General features: G+C 45.4%; 1 protein-coding gene across 4 annotated transcripts in view; it reads left to right on the forward strand.

The window, feature by feature from the left end:
• Positions 1 to 15,897, forward strand: part of APLP2 (amyloid beta precursor like protein 2) — a 71,743-nt gene extending 55,846 nt beyond the window's left edge. For 2 of the 4 annotated variants that reach the window (XM_002754583.6, XM_009007116.4), the window contains 8 exons: positions 1,161 to 1,289; positions 4,920 to 5,019; positions 6,844 to 6,996; positions 8,478 to 8,513; positions 11,883 to 11,968; positions 12,637 to 12,711; positions 13,069 to 13,224; positions 14,429 to 15,897. In XM_002754583.6, the coding sequence (XP_002754629.3) occupies positions 1,161 to 1,289; positions 4,920 to 5,019; positions 6,844 to 6,996; positions 8,478 to 8,513; positions 11,883 to 11,968; positions 12,637 to 12,711; positions 13,069 to 13,224; positions 14,429 to 14,530 (837 nt within the window). In that variant the 3' untranslated portion in view covers positions 14,531 to 15,897. The remainder of the gene's footprint in view (positions 1 to 1,160; positions 1,290 to 4,919; positions 5,020 to 6,843; positions 6,997 to 8,477; positions 8,514 to 11,882; positions 11,969 to 12,636; positions 12,712 to 13,068; positions 13,225 to 14,428) is intronic. The other 2 variants (XM_009007115.4, XM_009007117.4) reach the window with 1 other exon arrangement.
• The last annotated feature ends 873 nt before the right edge of the window (positions 15,898 to 16,770 follow it).

A 16,770-nucleotide genomic window follows, 5' to 3' on the forward strand; every position in this document is an offset into this window, starting at 1 on the left:
AAATAAGATGATGAAGAAAGGGGTACAGTAATTTCTTCTGAAACTGTTGTGTGAGTGGTCTCAAACTATTTTGTCCCTTAACACTAACCTGCCTTGCTTTGGGAGATGGAAAGTATTAGGAAGGAGGATATTTGTATTCTTAATTAAGCCAGTTAAAGTTTTCTCTCTTGAGGAGCTTCGGGAACCGCGGCTTGGGTGCAGACATGGCCAAGTCCAAGAACCACACCACACACAACCAGTCCCGAAAATGGCACAGAAATGGTATCAAGAAACCCCGATCACAAAGATACGAGTCTCTTAAGGGGGTGGACCCCAAGTTCCTGAGGAACATGCGCTTTGCCAAGAAGCACAACAAGAAGGGCCTAAAGAAGATGCAGGCCAACAATGCCAAGGCCATGAGTGCACGAGCTGAGGCCATCAAGGCCCTCGTAAAGCCCAAGGAGGTTAAGCCCAAGATCCCAAAGGGTGTCAGCCGCAAGCTCGATCGACTTGCCTACATTGCCCACCCCAAGCTTGGGAAGCGTGCTCGGGCACGCATTGCCAAGGGGCTCAGGCTCTGCCGGCCAAAGGTCAAGGTCAAGGCCAAGGCCAAGGATCAAACCAAGGCCCAGGCTTCAGCTCCAGTTTCAGTTCCAGCTCAGGCTCTCAAAGGTGCCCAGGCCCCTACAAAGGCTTCAGAATAGATATCTTTGTCTGCCAATGCGAGGACAGAAGGACTGGTGTAACTCCCCTGGGGCTGCCATCTGCATGGGGCTGGGGTCCTCCTGTGCTATTTGTACAAATAAACCTGAGGCAGGATTAAAAAAAAAAAAAAAAAAAAAAAGTTTTCTCTCTTTGGGCAACACAGGAGACTACCTAGCTTATAATTCAGGTGTCAGAGGCTGAGAAAGGAAAAAGGACAGATAAGAGAACAGTGGGCTGGAGATTCTGAAAAATACTGAATGTTAAAGATCCAATATAACTTTGGAACTTAGTTTTGCTATTTTACCCAGACAGTTTTTTTGTTACTTGGTAAGCTAAAAAAGTTTTCAAAGTTGCAGCTTTCATTCTTGTGCCTAGCTGAGCTTTACATTCTTAAGTGAACTATATAAGCTTTTGTTTTCCTGCCTGTTTTCAATTCTCTAGTCTCTGGATATTAAAACAACTGTTCTCTCTTGCAGCCTCATCGCATTCTCCAGGCCTTACGGCGTTATGTCCGTGCTGAGAACAAAGATCGCCTGCATACCATCCGTCATTATCAGCATGTGTTGGCTGTTGACCCAGAAAAGGCGGCCCAGATGAAATCCCAGGTACAGTAGATGCAGTAGAAATTGTTGCCTTGAAAGCATTTCCAATGGGGGACATAATGCCTAGACTAATGGTTGAACAGCACTGCTAGTTGTGCTTGTTATTAGTCCTTAAAAAATGATTTTTGATTTCCGAGGACATTTGGTACATGAGCTGGTTTTTGCAAGGGTGCTATTTTTAAAACATCTTTTTAATACTTTTTTAATATTAACCACTTTGTACTTAATTTCTAAATTCTTTTATATTATTTCTTTCTGATTTAGGGTATTGCTGGAACCAGTGTTTGAAATCCTTTTCTAGGTATATTTATCAAGCAGATCTTAAAAATTGGTCTTTTGTTTGGTGCAGTATAGTTTACATTCCTAGGCTTTGTCCAGCTTTACTTTAATCTACAGAGGTTTGTTTCTGGTTCCTCTTTCTAATATTGGTGTTGTTCATATATTAACTTGAGTTTTACTTTCTTGTATTCATAAAAATGAACTTGCCGACAAGATTGCTAGCTTTCATTTAAACCAGGAAGTCTTGTAGCTCAGCCTGTTAGTTTTCCTAGAGGGCCTTATAGTAACGGCACTGATCTTGCTTGATTTCCTCTCATATTGTAAATATAGCGCTGTGCTGAGTGTGGGTGCCAGGGTACATGAGCTCACTTACTGCATAGGTGCTGGCCCGTCAGCCCAGAAACCCTCCTTCCCCATGGCTGCTTTGTGTGTGAAGATGGCAAGGTAATGTGCCTAAAGGCCTTTGAAAACTATTGGAGCTGAGCACTCATCTGTGGGGCCGGGGTCTCTGTGTCACTGTCTGCATGCCAGACTCTGCACCGGCTGCTGCCAGGTTGACTCCCTTGAGTGCCCTTGAGTAGCTCACATGCTAGCTGTAAAGGTGAAGAGCAGGTTTTCTTTTTTTTTTTTTTTAATTTTTTTTTGAGATGGAGTCCTGCTCTGTCACCCAGGCTAGAGTGCAATGGCACAATCTCTGCCCACTGCAACCTTTACCTCCCAGGCTCAAGCAATTCTCCTGCCTCAGCCTCCTGAATAGCTGGGATTAAAGGCACCCACCATCACACCCAGCTAATTTTTGTAGTTTTAGTAGAGATGGGGTTTCACCATGTTGTCCAGGCTGGTCTTGAACTCCTGGCCTCAGGTAATCGCCCACCTCAGCCTCCCAGACATGAGTCACCTGGCCTAGAGCAGGTGTTCTTAGTTGTACAGAGTTCACTTCAAAAGCTGGTTGTTTTTGAGGAATAAAAGACCTCAGGCTTCTAAAGAGTGGGAAGAATGTGGAAAGGGGCTGGGTTGGAAACTCTTTAAGAGGCATGATGCTGGTGTGGGCCTGGAGCTCAAGGCTTAGCTTTACCCTGGATGTAGCAGAAGAGGAGAAAGTTCAAGAGGCCTGGATGGAAATTGCATGCATCTTGAGAGGGCTCAGGGTTTTTGGGTATACTTGATTTTTTTTTTAAAGACTTAAACATTTTCCAAACGTTTTGTTGAAAAATTAAATTATTGTGTTGTATTTTAGCCAGTTTTGTGTGGTGAGAGTCAAAGGGAAGGAGAGATTTTGATCAGTCTGTTAAATTAATAGAGAATTCCTGCAAGTGAGATCAAGCTTCCAAAGGTGTTTACCTTTGGGGAGAAAACCCAGCTCTCCTGTCTGCTACTACTTACTGTCTGCTCTTAGCCTGTAATTCTAGCAAAGCTTAGTTGCTGGATTATATTAACCTTCTGCCTGTTCCCTATTGTGTTTTCTAAACACTAGAAAAAGTTGCAGATATTCAGCCTGTTATAACTTGTGCCATATCTGCCTGTCTGGAGATGAGTGTGAGATACCCCCATACTATTGCCAAGGGACACTAATTTCCAGTCTCCCACCCTGTGGTTCCTTGTCCTCTGTGAGTGTATGAAGCATCCTCTCTCATGAGGCTCCCTGTTCCTCTGGAGAGGTGGAGCAGGACGACACTTCCTGAACCCCTGGGTGTTGCATATGGGCTCCATTTGCATTTTTCCTTCAAGGCACTCTTATGCTTTCCTTAATTGACAGAATGGCAGATATAAAATTAAGTTGCTGGGCGGGGCACAGTGGCTCACGCCTATAATCCCAGCACTTTGGGAGGCCGAGGCGGGTGGATCACGATGTCACGAGATCGAGACCATCCTGGTCAACAAGGTGAAACCCCCTCTCTACTAAAAATACAAAAATTAGCTGGGCATGGTGGTGCGCGCCTGTAGTCCCAGCTATTCGAGAGGCTGAGGTAGGAGAATTGCTTGAACTCAGGAGGTGGAGGTTGCGGTGAGCCAAGATCACGCCACTGCACTCCAGCCTGGGTAACAAGAGCGAAACTCCGTCTCAAAAAAAAAAAAAAATTAAATTGCTTTCATTCTTGCTTTTAAAGGTCAGAGAGACATCAGTCTACAATAAAAGCATCTTTCCATTTAACACTTGACGTTAATAGCTTCAAGCCCACAGAATGAATTCATTGGTTTCCAGCACTGTCTTTAGGAAAAGCTTGGTAATTGCAGGTCTAACTAGGCAGGGATGACTTTGCTTGAAAAGCTTGTGGGAGCTATAGCATCACACCTCGCCATGTCACTGGGGGTAGATGCTAGCCCAAGTCACCTTTCACTTCCATCCTGAAAAGCTGTATAAATAGCGACCACTTCTAATGGCTTTTTTTTTTTTTTTTTTAATGAATAACCTTATAACTTTTGCATTCAGAAAAGGCAGTGAGCTATGGTAGATGAGTTTTTCTTTATCACTCCCTTAAAATCAGGTTCGTACCTCAGCATGAATTTTTCAAAAAATAGCAATAATCATTTAAGCAATTTGCTTCACTAAGCAAAATCTGTAATGGTTTCCTCTGTTGCCATGTCTACTTTTCAGCCAGTAATTTAAGTCTTTTTTAATCCCATCTAATCTGACCAGTAGTAGAAATTGACTCTTTCCTTCTTTCAGTCAGCAAAACCTTACTGAATGTTCAGCATTGTACAAATTAGAGTTCTTTTTTTAACTCAATATAATTAGTAGTAAGTTTCTCATATGAAAATCCAATCAATAACTAGCTAGTGAGCATTTTTTAATAAACTGTTTCTTAACCTGGAGCACTCTCTTTGGATAAGTTTGCACATCACCTGAGGGAATTAAACAGTTTGAACACATTCGTTTTTTTTTTTTGGAGACAGGATCTTGCTCTGTTGCCCAGGCTGGAGTGCAGTAGCACAATCATAGCTCACTGTAGCCTAAACCTCCTGGGCTCAAGTGATCCTCCAGCCTCAGCCTCCCAAGTAGCTATGCCTGGCTAATATTTTTATTTTTGGTAGAGACAGGGTTTTGTCATGTTGGCCAGGCTGGTCTCAAACTCCTTGGCTAAGGTGATTCTCCTGTCTCAGCCTCCCAAAGTGCTGGCATTACAGGCATGAGCCACCACACCCAGGCTGAACATATTCTTATACTTTAGCAGTCAATAAATATGGCATGAGCATTAATACGTCTCCCCTGAGCAGTTGCTTTGCAGGACTCTGTAGAGAATATACTTTGTAAAGTGGTTTTTCCAGAAGTTGTGTTGATGTTGCAGCTGCAGGTTCCCTCCTGGCCTAGTTGTTTTCAGTCATAACACCTCTCCCCCATAACTGTGCTTCCAGGTGATGACACATCTCCACGTGATTGAAGAAAGAAGGAACCAAAGCCTCTCTCTGCTCTACAAAGTACCTTATGTAGCCCAAGAAATTCAAGAGGAAATTGGTGGGTACTGGCTGTTTGTGTCAAGGTCATGTGGGGCTTCTTGCAGAGGCTAAGGAGTGAAAGCTGGGCAAGAGTAGAGAGAGAGAAGGAAGCAAGGCCCGGGCAGTGGGGCATTAGCACACCCTGGCTTCAGAAGGCTGGAATCCGCTGGAGCTTATATGGCAAGGTGAAGGAGGAACTAAGGACAGACGCACTGGCTGTGGGCCACAGAGCCTTGGGTTTCACTGACCTTCACTCTGTTAGCGGAAGAAAATCTAGGGTGTGAAATTGCAAGAGACTAGATTTCCCGTTACCATTTTCCTCCTTAATTCTGACTATTTCAAGCACCTGATTTTATATAAATTCTCACGTCCTCTTCCTCCTCCTCTTTAGGAGGTCTGTATCCATTTATTCTACAGGTTTTATTGTGTCTGCTGTGTGTCACAGAGTAAAATGGTCCACAAGCAGACAGTACCTGCTGGAGTTCATCTTACGATAGGAGAAAAACAGACAGTAAAACAAAACAAGTGTCAGGCAGAGTTAAAACTTGGGTGGAGTGGTAGAGAATGGTTGGTTGGGGCACCTGTCTCTGGGGACGGTGGCCTGAGATCCGAATGGTAAGATCACAGCGGAAGAGCATGTCCATGGCAGAGGGAGTAGCAGCTACAAAGGCCCCAGGGTGAAGTCAGACATCACATTTGAGTAGATCCTTGTAGCTACAACATAGCAAAGGGGATGCAGCCAAAGTTTGCAGGGACCAGATCAGGAAGAGATTTAAGCAAAATCAAGGAGTTTGAATTTTATTCTAGGATGATGGGAAGCCGTTAGAGGATTTTCAGCTAGGGAAAGACTAGATCTGGATTATGAATTTTTAAAAGCTCACTTGGCTGCTGTGTGTGGAGTTGATTAAAATTAGAAACCAGCCAGGAAGCGATTATAGAAATCCAAGAGAGGGCTGTTGGGAGTATGCACTGAAGAGGTGATGGGGTAGGAGAAGGAGCACCCTGGGGACAGCTGGGAACAGTCTCTAGGATGTGTTCTGCTGGGAGTGTGCAGGGCTGTGCCCAGGGCTGCGTGTGGGGTTGGGGGAGCGGCATTAAGAATTGCATTTAGGGTTCCACAGTGAGGTCGGGGGATAGTGGTAGCTTTGTCAGCTGAGGTGCAGTAGGAAATTGGGAACTCCCGGGAACTCTCTTGATACATGTTAAGATAGAAATTTCTGTTGGTCGTTATGTGGAGATCTAAGTAGGATCTAGGTGAGGCAGAGATCAGGCAGTAGCTCCAGGATTCGGGCCTGGGAGTCGTGGTATATAATCAGTATTTAAAACTGGCGTTGGGGAGAAGTAGGTTAGAGGGTAGGAAGTGGTAGTTGTAGTTATGTGGGGTGCATACATCTAGAGATGGGATGGACAGCATGAGGACTGTAGTTAGTAATATTGTACTATATGCTAGGAATCTGCTGAGAGAGTAGATTTGAGGTATTCTCATTTTTAAAAAAGTAACTCTGGAAGGTGATGTGTATGTTTGCATGACTGTGGTAATCATTTCACGGTGTACACATATATCAAATCATTACATTGTATACCTTAAATATGTACGATTTTTTAAACCCCCAAAATCTGTGGCGTTGGAGACCACTTAACTGGAGTGTGGAGGTGGAGGCAGGGGTGCTTGGGACGGTGCCCTGGGGTCCCTGGTGCTAGGGCTCTGTGGTGCCACAGCATCAGGGAAGGTGTTTCAGGCAGGAGCTGGGAGTCACAGTGGAGTCGCTGAGCTCGAAGCATCCTGTGCCTGGACACCAGGCCCTTCTGAAGCCTGCTATCTCCCCTGCCCTGTCTTCATCAGATGAGCTCCTTCAGGAACAGCGTGCAGACATGGACCAGTTCACTGCCTCCATCTCAGAGACTCCTGTTGACGTCCGGGTGAGCTCTGAGGAGAGTGAGGAGATCCCGCCGTTCCACCCCTTCCACCCCTTCCCAGCCTTACCTGAGAATGAAGGTGTGTATGGGCGATGGTGCCAATTCTGGGCAGCAGGTGGAGGACAAAATGAGAGATTTTAAGTCAGTTTTTCCTAAAACCAGATTGAGTTGGGAGATGGTGTACCTGTGAGAGTCAGGGAAAGGAAGACTGGATTCATTGAGCACCTAGTGTGTGCAAGGATCCTGCTAGATGCCTTCAAATCATTGGCGTCAATATCACCATTAGGTTAGGACAGTTTCTCCCATTTCAAGATGGGTGACTTCAAACCCCTCTTCTTCCAACTTGGGCACTTCCTCACACATGGGGGGCACTTGGCAGTTGAAACAGCACCTTCCTGTTATTACTGTTGCCTTTGCCCAGCTGTCTTGGGAGGTAGATGCCAGAGAGGCTGAGGAGGTGACGGGGCTGGCGCATGGTCACATCTCTGACATGAGGTGGGGATAAGAAACTGATCCTCTGGCTCCTAGGCAGGCCTTCTTTCCTCTATTCCTCTGCTGGTTCTCAGTATCTAAGAGGATCTCTAAAAGCTGTGAGTCTGCTCCAGAAATAAGTTGCTGAGACCAGTGCTCAGAGAGCATCCCATGTCATCAGTTCTGTTGGTTGCTGTTGCTGATAATGGCGTAATGATAAGAATGGCCCACAGCTATGGAGTCCATGTTATATGCCAGCTTTAGCTAAGCATCTCAGTGGGTACTCTCTATCCTCGCAGTAACCCTCACAGGTGGGTACTCGAGTGTCCCCTTGTGGGGATTATGAGTTTTAAAGAGGTTAAGTAACTTGCCCAGGGTCACGTAGCTTCTAAGTGGAGAATCAGGAGTCAAACCCAAGCCAGTCTGGTCCTACAGTCACTGTGGTACAGTCACAGACCTGACTGGATACAGCACTGGAACAGAGGCCTCAGGAAGGCATCAAATTGGGGGCGCATCCAGCTTAGCCTTCCAACCTTAATGGAAATGCCTTCTAAACTAGTTATCTCAGAGCAGTTGGCTCTCCGGAAATAAAACAGGATCTGAGGAAGTGGCATATAGATGAAGAGGCATCATGCCATTCCCAAATCTCCATGGGTCTGTTGGGTGGCCATGCTTAGACAACTTCTTACGTGCTTTTTGGGAGTCGGGGCAGGTTGGATATACCTGAACCAGGACCTTAGCTCCCTGTCAGCAAACCACAACCAATTTTTGCTTTTTTCTAAGAAAAATAATTATGTGAGCTAAGCTAATAGTGCAGGCATCTCCCAGAGTTTCCCTAAAAAGGACCAAGACAGACCTACTACTTTTTTTCTCTCTTATCAAGGATACTCTCCAGTGATTTGCTGTGGCTCGTGACCCTGTGGCTGGTTTGTTTATGGGATATTTCAGGCATAGTGTTTTTAAGGAGGAATACTTTTTGTTCACATTATAGAGAAACTCTAAGATAGAAATTTTAAAAGAAGCCATTTTCTTTTTTAATCTCCTTTTGTGCTATTTTATTTTGTTTTTTATTGTTTTCCTTTCTGCTAGACACTCAGCCGGAGTTGTACCACCCAATGAAGAAAGGTTGGTTTGTCCAAGATGTTCCCTTTAAGACCTTCATTCCTCTCCACTCCCCAGTGTGTCCAAAGCTTCATGTTCTGTTTCATGCTCACCTGGCTTTCCCCACCTCATTTCTTCTGACACAGCTGTGAGGAGTCAGAGCATCCCCGCAGCCCCACCTCCATGTTGCTAACAAGCTGTCCTGACTCCAGCACTCCGAGGCCAGTTTCTGTGGCGTTGGTTACCGTGTGGTCATGCTAAGCTTTCCCTCTGGGATGTCCAGAGAGTGCACAGCAACCAAAATAGATTTCATGACCCTTTTAATCTGGGTAGATTTTTAGAAGTATATCCAACTTAGGATGGTTGTGAACTGCTGTATCTATATAAATATGCCTAATTTGTAGTCAGGTGGAGAGTCTTTCTCTTCTCCCTCTTTTTCTCTGCAGTTCCCATTTACATCTTTTCTTTTTGTCTCTCCTTGCCCTTGTCTGTGCCAGTTGTCTCATGTCCCCTGAGTTGTAGCATTCCTCAGAACATCAGACACTGGTGGATGAAACAAGTGGAGAAAACCCAACTCACTGTACTGAGTCTCCAGCTTTCAGAAATAGTTAGCGTTTCTGAAAAGCACTATGTGGGATGCTTTGCATACTTAATCTTAGTCCACTGAATATCCCTGGAGGACAAGTAGGGTTTGTAGTTCTAGTTTCTGCGATAACATGACTTGCTCTAAGAAGTGGAGGAACCAGCATTTGTACCCAGTTCTCTGTCCTTCAGAGCCATGTGATTTTATTACCTAAGTTAGTGTTGCAGAGCCCCCCAGTTGAGTGGGTGGCCCAGTCATTGTGAATCATTTCAACATTTCACGTTCATCATGTGTTATATGAGCCTGCCCTTAGCTTTGGGAGACTTCTTATGGGTGGGCCAAATGGTGATGCCTGGCTAAGTTGGTGTTTGGGTTGTTCTCAGAACAACCTGAGAATCACTTACGTGTAGATGCTTTGTTTTGTTCCACTTGGATATGCCTATGCTTGGGGTTGACTGTGCCGACATTCCTTTCAACAGCACAACTGAAATGTTTATTGAGAAAGATGAGTTTTCTAGAAGCTTAACTGGCTTTTGCCTTCATAGTTAACTGTTATGAGTTGGGGACAATTTCAACATTAACCTCGGTGTCTTGAAGTCACTTGTTTATGGTTTTTTTTTGTTTTTGTTTTTTTTTTAATAAGAAACACGGGGGCTATACCACCTAGAAAGTATTATTACAGTCTGGACCAGCAATAGGTTTTTTTTGTTTTTTGTTTTTTGTTTTGAGACAGTGTCTTGCTATCACCCATACTGGAGTGCAGTGGTGCAGTCTTGACTCACTCCAACCTCCGCTTCTGGGGCTCAAGCAGTCTTCCTACCTTAGCCTCCCAAGTAGGTGGGACCACAGGTGCATGCCACCATGCTTGGGTAGATTTTGTGTGTGTGTGTGCGTGTGTGTGTAGTAGAGACGAAGTTTCGCCATGTTGCCCAGGCTGGTCTTGAATTCCTGGACTCAAGCAATCCTCCTGCCTTTGCCTCCCAAAATGCTGTAGGTACAGGCATGGGCCACCGTGTCTGGCGACAGTAGGCCTTTGGTTTGTTCAGTGCCACGTTAATTTTTGAGTAAGTTCTCTGCCTGTGTGACCTTTAAAATTCTGAGAGAAAGATATGGAAGGAGCTCAGAGCTAGAATTGATTGGGCTTGGTCATAAGCATCCTTGCTGACGCAGCACCCTTTCAGATCTCTCTTTCTCAAATAGTTGGAGTGCAGTATTGCTATTTCATGGGCATTTTGAGACAAAAGCTAGCTCTGATTTGACTAGAATCAAGTCGTGCAAGTCTTTAAAGTTGGAGCTTTAGAAAAATTGCATCATTTTTGACTGCATTGCATTAGCTAGCCTGCAACTTCAGCAGCTGTGGAAGCTGTTGCTAACTGCTGTGTGTTAAGAACAAGTCTAGTTGTGAGGCAGAAAGTCTGCTGTGGCTGCGCCTTGTGCCATTGTCTGCCTTTGACCAGCCCAGGGACAGCAAGCAGTGCTTTGCATGTCCTCATGTTGAAATCTCACTTGCAGGTAGTTACCTTAGAATGCCAAGTATGCTGTCAGGTTGATCTAGTTATAAAAGGCTCAAATCACAGACATTTACATTGAACTATATTTGTTATTATTAATAAGGAATTCTTTTTTTTTTCTTGAGACGGAGTTTCACTGTTGTTACCCAGACTAGAGTGCAATGGCAGGATCTCGGCTCACTGCAACCTCCGCCTTCTGGGTTCCAGCAATTCTCCTGCCTCAGCCTCCCGAGTAGCTGGGACTACAGGCGCGCACCACTATGCCCAGCTAATTTTTGTATTTTTAGTAGAGACGGGGTTTCACCTTGTTGACCAGGACGGTCTCAATCTCTTGACCTCGTGATCCACTCTCCTCGGCCTCCCAAAGTGCTGGGATTATAGGCGTGAGCCACCGCGCCTGGCCAGGAATTCTTATAATAGCTAGAAATCACATGCTTTGGAACTGAAAATAGAGGACTGCTTCTCATGTTCCCTCCCTGGGTCAGTGCTGCATCGTCGTGCTGCATATTTGGATACTATCATTTGGAGTGCCACACACGAGTGATGTTGCTCAGGCGATGTCTGACCTTGGCAAGAGGAGAGTTGCTATTCTTGCTGCTCCCTTTAGAGAAAGGTGCTTTCCATGCTGATGTTAGAATTCTGCCTGTCGATGGAAAGCTTCCTTCCTGTTTATCTTCTAATAGCCACTTAGGATATGAGCATCTAGGATCTCGGCACTGAGAGGGATTCAGCATGGTGGAAGGTGCAGGAAGAAATCCATAATTACAAACTGTGGTTGTCAATGCTACCACCTGGGAATCTCCCCAGGACTAACTAAACCTCGAAGGAAAAATAAGAGTTTAGGTTGGGGAGGGTATTTGAGGCAGAATGATTTCCCTGTGGGCTGACCTATGTCCAAGGCAGTTGTGAGGATGGGTGCTGTGGGAGCAGGCTGTGGGTAGTAGGTACTCCTATAATGGTGTTGTGTGTTTCCCATGCTAGAATGCCCCTGGGCTCTGCTTCTATGTATCTTACAATAAGCATTCTCTGAAGGCTTGCATTTCATTTTACCAAGTTGGAGACAAGTAAGCACTCCCTCCTCTTCCATTATACCCATTGGTCCTCTGCAAATGCCTGTCTCATTCATCTTTAGAGAACACAGGGCACCCTCAGACATGTGAACGCAGTGGCAGATGAGTCGCAGGGGGGAGGTGTGTGGTGAGGGGCTCACTAGCCCTCAGGAGAGACTTTGCTGCTTCTGTGCACTGGGTTTGATATGGGCTGTCCTTGGGAACTCAACCGTGATCTCTTTCCACACAGGATCTGGAGTGGGAGAACAGGACGGGGGACTGATCGGTGCCGAAGAGAAAGTGATTAACAGTAAGAATAAAGTGGATGAAAACATGGTGAGCCTGTTCTTTCTTGTGCCCAACACATTTTACTTTCGAGACTCATTAGAGTGTCAGATGCTTCCAGAGCATGTCTCTGTGTTCGTTTTCCACACAGTAGAAGGTTAGGGGGCTCCAACGGCTCCCACAGACTGGCGGTGGTGTTTAGCATCTAGGTATGAAAAGGATTAAAGAGCCCTTTTCAGTAGTAGCTCATCTCTTGCTGTAGAGTAGGAAAGTATATTTACAACTAAAGATATGAATAACCTGTTAGAGGCCATTTTCAAGTGAGTAGAGAGTTAATAACTTGAAAATGGAAAAGTTGAGTTTGGTTCTTATACTGCCTTAGGTTTATTCCCCCTTTTATTAATCTAGTATTTTATATCACTTTATAGTTCTGGATTATCCTCAACTGAGTTTGATATTTAAATGTGGCTTTTTGGTAATCTGTTCTGAAATATGTCTCGACAATGGTTACTTGAAGGCAATGCATGCAGGTGAAAACCCTTGTAGGACCAGCTGCCATAATATAGTCTTCCTCCATACCTGCCCCTTCATTAGGGGCTTAGGGAGGGCTGTGACAGAACTGGTTGGTTAGTGGGGGATCCCACAGGTACCTCCCATCAAAGCAGCAAGTAGCAGGGGAAGGAGGCAGTGATACCAGGCTCCATCTACCCATGTTTCAGGTCATTGACGAGACGCTGGACGTTAAAGAAATGATTTTCAATGCTGAGAGAGTTGGAGGCCTTGAGGAAGAGCGGGTACGTGTTTAGCTCCAGAACTCCAGAACCTAAGGTTTTATGTCAGTCTTACATATTTCTTATTTGAACCTTCTTAGATCAAGTAGAAAGCGGGAGAGATACCTGGTGTGTTAATAAGGGTCCCTCATCCCCAGCTTCCCATACTTTTGGATAAGAAAGCTAAAATTTAAATCTCCATGGAGATTGGGAAGAGGGGGCATTCTCCACGTATAGGTGGTTCCCTGCAAAGCAGAATCTTGGTGCTACTCTGGGTTTTAGGGGCTCGACCTGCAAGGAGCGTGGCCCTCGGTGAGTTACTTGTCTCATGGCTGCCAGATGGTCACTGGGACTTTGTTCCACATCTGCTTTGTTATGTAGGAATCCGTGGGCCCACTGCGGGAGGACTTCAGTCTGAGCAGCAGTGCCCTCATTGGCCTGCTAGTCATTGCAGTGGCCATTGCCACGGTCATCGTCATCAGCCTGGTGATGCTGAGGAAGAGGCAGTATGGCACCATCAGCCACGGGATTGTGGAGGTGAGCTGGGCTGCTGAGGGGCTGCTCTGCACTGTGGGCCGCATGGGGTTGGGAACCGGTGGAATCAGGCATCTTTACTCCAGTACTTACTGGACATGCCGCCGTCATCAGTTCACTCACTCACGGCATTCCTAGGTCATGTTTTTGGAAATCAGCTCCTGCCACAAGGGGCTGTTGCCAACTTTCAACATTAGTTTGGGCTTTCACTATGAATGTCAGAAAGTCATGTGAAGATTTTATGCTACAGAGGGTGCTACTCTTTTCTCAGATTATTTCTTTAGTGTTCCTTTTTTCAGATATGTTCTTTTTTATTGAGGGGAAGAAGCAACAGGAAATTTAGAAAGAATTGAAGGAGACTATTTCTGTTCTGTCTTTTGGTAACTGAATTTCTTTTGCCACTCATTCCTGATCCCCAAATATAAATACAATAAGGACTTTAATGAACCCTGGGAAATTAGTGCAGATGCTGGTCTTAGTTTTTTGTGTGGTTTTTGAGACAGTCTTGCTTTGTCACCCAGGCTGGAATGCAGTGGCATGATCTCAGTGCACTGCAACCTCTGCCTCCTGGGTTTAAGCGATTCTTGTGCCTCAGCCTTCCGACTAGCAGGGAATACAGGCATGTGCCAGCATAGCCAGCTAGTTACTGTATTTTTAGTAGAGGTGGGATTTTCCCATATTGACCAGGCTGGTCTCAAACTCCTTACCTCAAGTGATCCACCCATCCTCAGCCTCCCAAAGTGCTGGGATTACAGGTGTGAGCCACCACACCTGGCCAGTTACTTGGTTTTCTCTCTGGCTGGAGACTGGCCTAGTGGTAGAATTTCAGAGCTGGAAAAGACCAGAGATCCCCTGGTCTCACTGTCTCCTTGCTGCTGAGTGAGTTACCTTGGCTGGCCCAGGTAGTAAGCAGTGGCTCAGAGCCTTGCTTGTCACCATGGTGCTAGGAAACCCAGTTGACTGTCATCTTCCATGTGGGCTAAGCTTTCAGGGCTCTAGTTTCGAAAGCATTGTGTCTTTGATCCCCTTACTTTCTTTCTCCTCCTGTGTTTCAACATCCGTTACTCGTTTGGTCTGTCTGATGGGAACGGGCTGCTGGCTGCATTTGGTCCTCAGGGAATTGTGCAGCAATGGCTTGGGTCTCCCAGCACCCTGTGCAGGTCTCTTCCCAGACACCACAGTGACCCCTCAGGTTTTGTTCTTCCAGGTTGATCCAATGCTCACCCCAGAAGAGCGTCACCTGAACAAGATGCAGAACCATGGCTATGAGAACCCTACCTACAAATACCTGGAGCAGATGCAGATTTAGGTGGCAGGGAGCGCGGCAATCCTGGCGGAGGGGTGCAGGCAGGCCGGAAGATCCCACAATTCCGATCAACTGCCGACCAGCAGCTGCTGCCAGGGGCTGCATCTGACGTCCTGACCTCCTGGACTGTAGGACTATATAAAGTACTACTGTAGAGCTGCAATTTCCATTCTTTTAAATGGGTGAAAAATGTTAATATAACAATATATGATATATAAACCTTAAATGAAAAAAATGATCTATTGCAGATATTTGATGTAGTTTTCTTTTTTAAATTAATCAGAAATCTCACTTCCATTGTATTGTCTGACACATGCTCTCAATGTATAATAAATGGGAAATGTTGATTTTCAATAATAGACTTATATGCAGGCTGTTGTTCCAGTTATGTTGTGTAAGTCAACTCTTAAGGCTCATTCCTTGTCCTGGCTTTTATTTAAAGAAAAAGAGAAGGCAGTATTCCCTTTTTAAGTGAGCTTGCAGGAAGCTGCTGAGAAATGAGGTGGAATAGGGAACTACAAAGAGCACGGAAGCACGTGATGACAGTACCCTCACAAAACGATGCTAAAGGACCAGTTTCTTGAAGGCCAGTGTTCCCACGGCTGGATACCCTTGTGTCCCCATACAAGTCCTGTCACCAAGGACGTTAAAGGCATGTCATTCCAGTGTCTTCTAGAGAGCTTAGTGTATCCAGATGAGGGTGTCTGCTGCTGCTTTCCTTCCGAATCCAGTGCTTCCTCAGAGATGAGCCTGTAGCTTGTATTTGACATTCTTCACTGTCTGTACCTGCCATAGCTTTTTACTCTTCACTTCCCCTTCCAACTATGTCCAGATGTTGGAAAGGTCCAGGCTCCTCCTCTCTGGACCTTTCTCTCCAAAGGCACTTACCCTTGGCCTCTGCTTTGTCCCCTCACCTCCACCTGCTGCTACTGTCACCAGCCTTGTGACGTTCACTCAGAGATCACACCAAGGAGGCGGCTGATGGCCCAGGAGAGAACACGGGGAGGTTTGTTTGTGTGAAAGGTGAATAGTCCAGGCTGTCCCTGAAACTGGGTCTGTGAACACTGCGGAAAGCTTTGAACAATTGTTTTCTTCACATGAGTCTTTGTAATGCTTGTACAGTTGATGTTGATGCTCACAGCTTCTGCTTTTTCTTTCTTGTTATTTTAAATCTGAAGGTCTGGTAACCTGTGGTGTATCTTTTTTTTATTTTCCTGTGACTTTTTTTTTTTTCTTTTTCCTCCCCTTTGACCCTATTCATGTCTCTACCCACTATGCACAGATTAAACTTCACCTACAAACCCCTTAATATGATCTGTGGAGAATGTACAGAGTTTAAACACATCAATAAATACTTTAACTTCCACCGAGACAGCTTGTTTCATTGACCGCAAGATTTATCTGTGTGATGGTTCTGCCCCCTGCCTCCAGGAGTGTGATACCTTCCTTCCACAAAAGACCCCAGCTGCGCATCAGAGGCAGAAATACATCTCAGGGCTTGACTCTAGGCCTCCAATTCTATTTGGCATTTAGAAACAAAGTAAGCGGGAATGTCTGTGTAGAACATTTGATTTGTCTGGCAAAATTTAGGCTACTGATATTTATTAATATGAGATTTCTTTTTTTTTTTTTTTAGATGGAGTCTCGCTCTGTCGCCCAGGCTGGAGTGCAGTGGCACAGTCTTGGCTCACTGTCATCTCTGCCTCCTGGGTTCAAGCGTTTCTCCCACCTCAGCCTCCCAAGTAGCTGGGACTGCAGGCACATGCCACTATGCCCAGCTAATTTTTATATTTTTAGTAGAGGTAGGGTTTCACAATATTGGCCAGGATGGTCTGGATCTTTTGACCTCATGATGCGCTTGCCTTGGCCTCCCAAAGTGCTGGGATTACAGGTGTGAGCCACCGCGCCCAGCCTAATAGGAGACTTAATGCTAGTGGAAACAGTGAGTAGGGCTTCTAGCTGAATTTTCAGAGAAATGCTTACAGTTTCCATTTGCTTAAATAATCTGCCACTGGGGGGCCCCATCCTCTCATTGATGGGGGTGTTTGGTTTGTTGCCTTGACAACTGCTTAGAGGGCTTTCTGCCTGGGGACAGTTTTGTTCTCTGAGCTGATATTTTTAATGCCCAGCTGCGGGAAAGAGGGTCAATTTAGGGGTAAATCTTAGTCCCTACCCTAGTTTAATGCCAGTTTAAATATATGGAGTAGTTATCAAGGGAATGCGTATACGTGTGTGTAGATGTA

The sequence above is a fragment of the Callithrix jacchus genome, chromosome 10, assembly GCF_049354715.1.
Source record: "Callithrix jacchus isolate 240 chromosome 10, calJac240_pri, whole genome shotgun sequence".
NCBI classification, from domain to species: domain Eukaryota; kingdom Metazoa; phylum Chordata; class Mammalia; order Primates; family Cebidae; genus Callithrix; species Callithrix jacchus.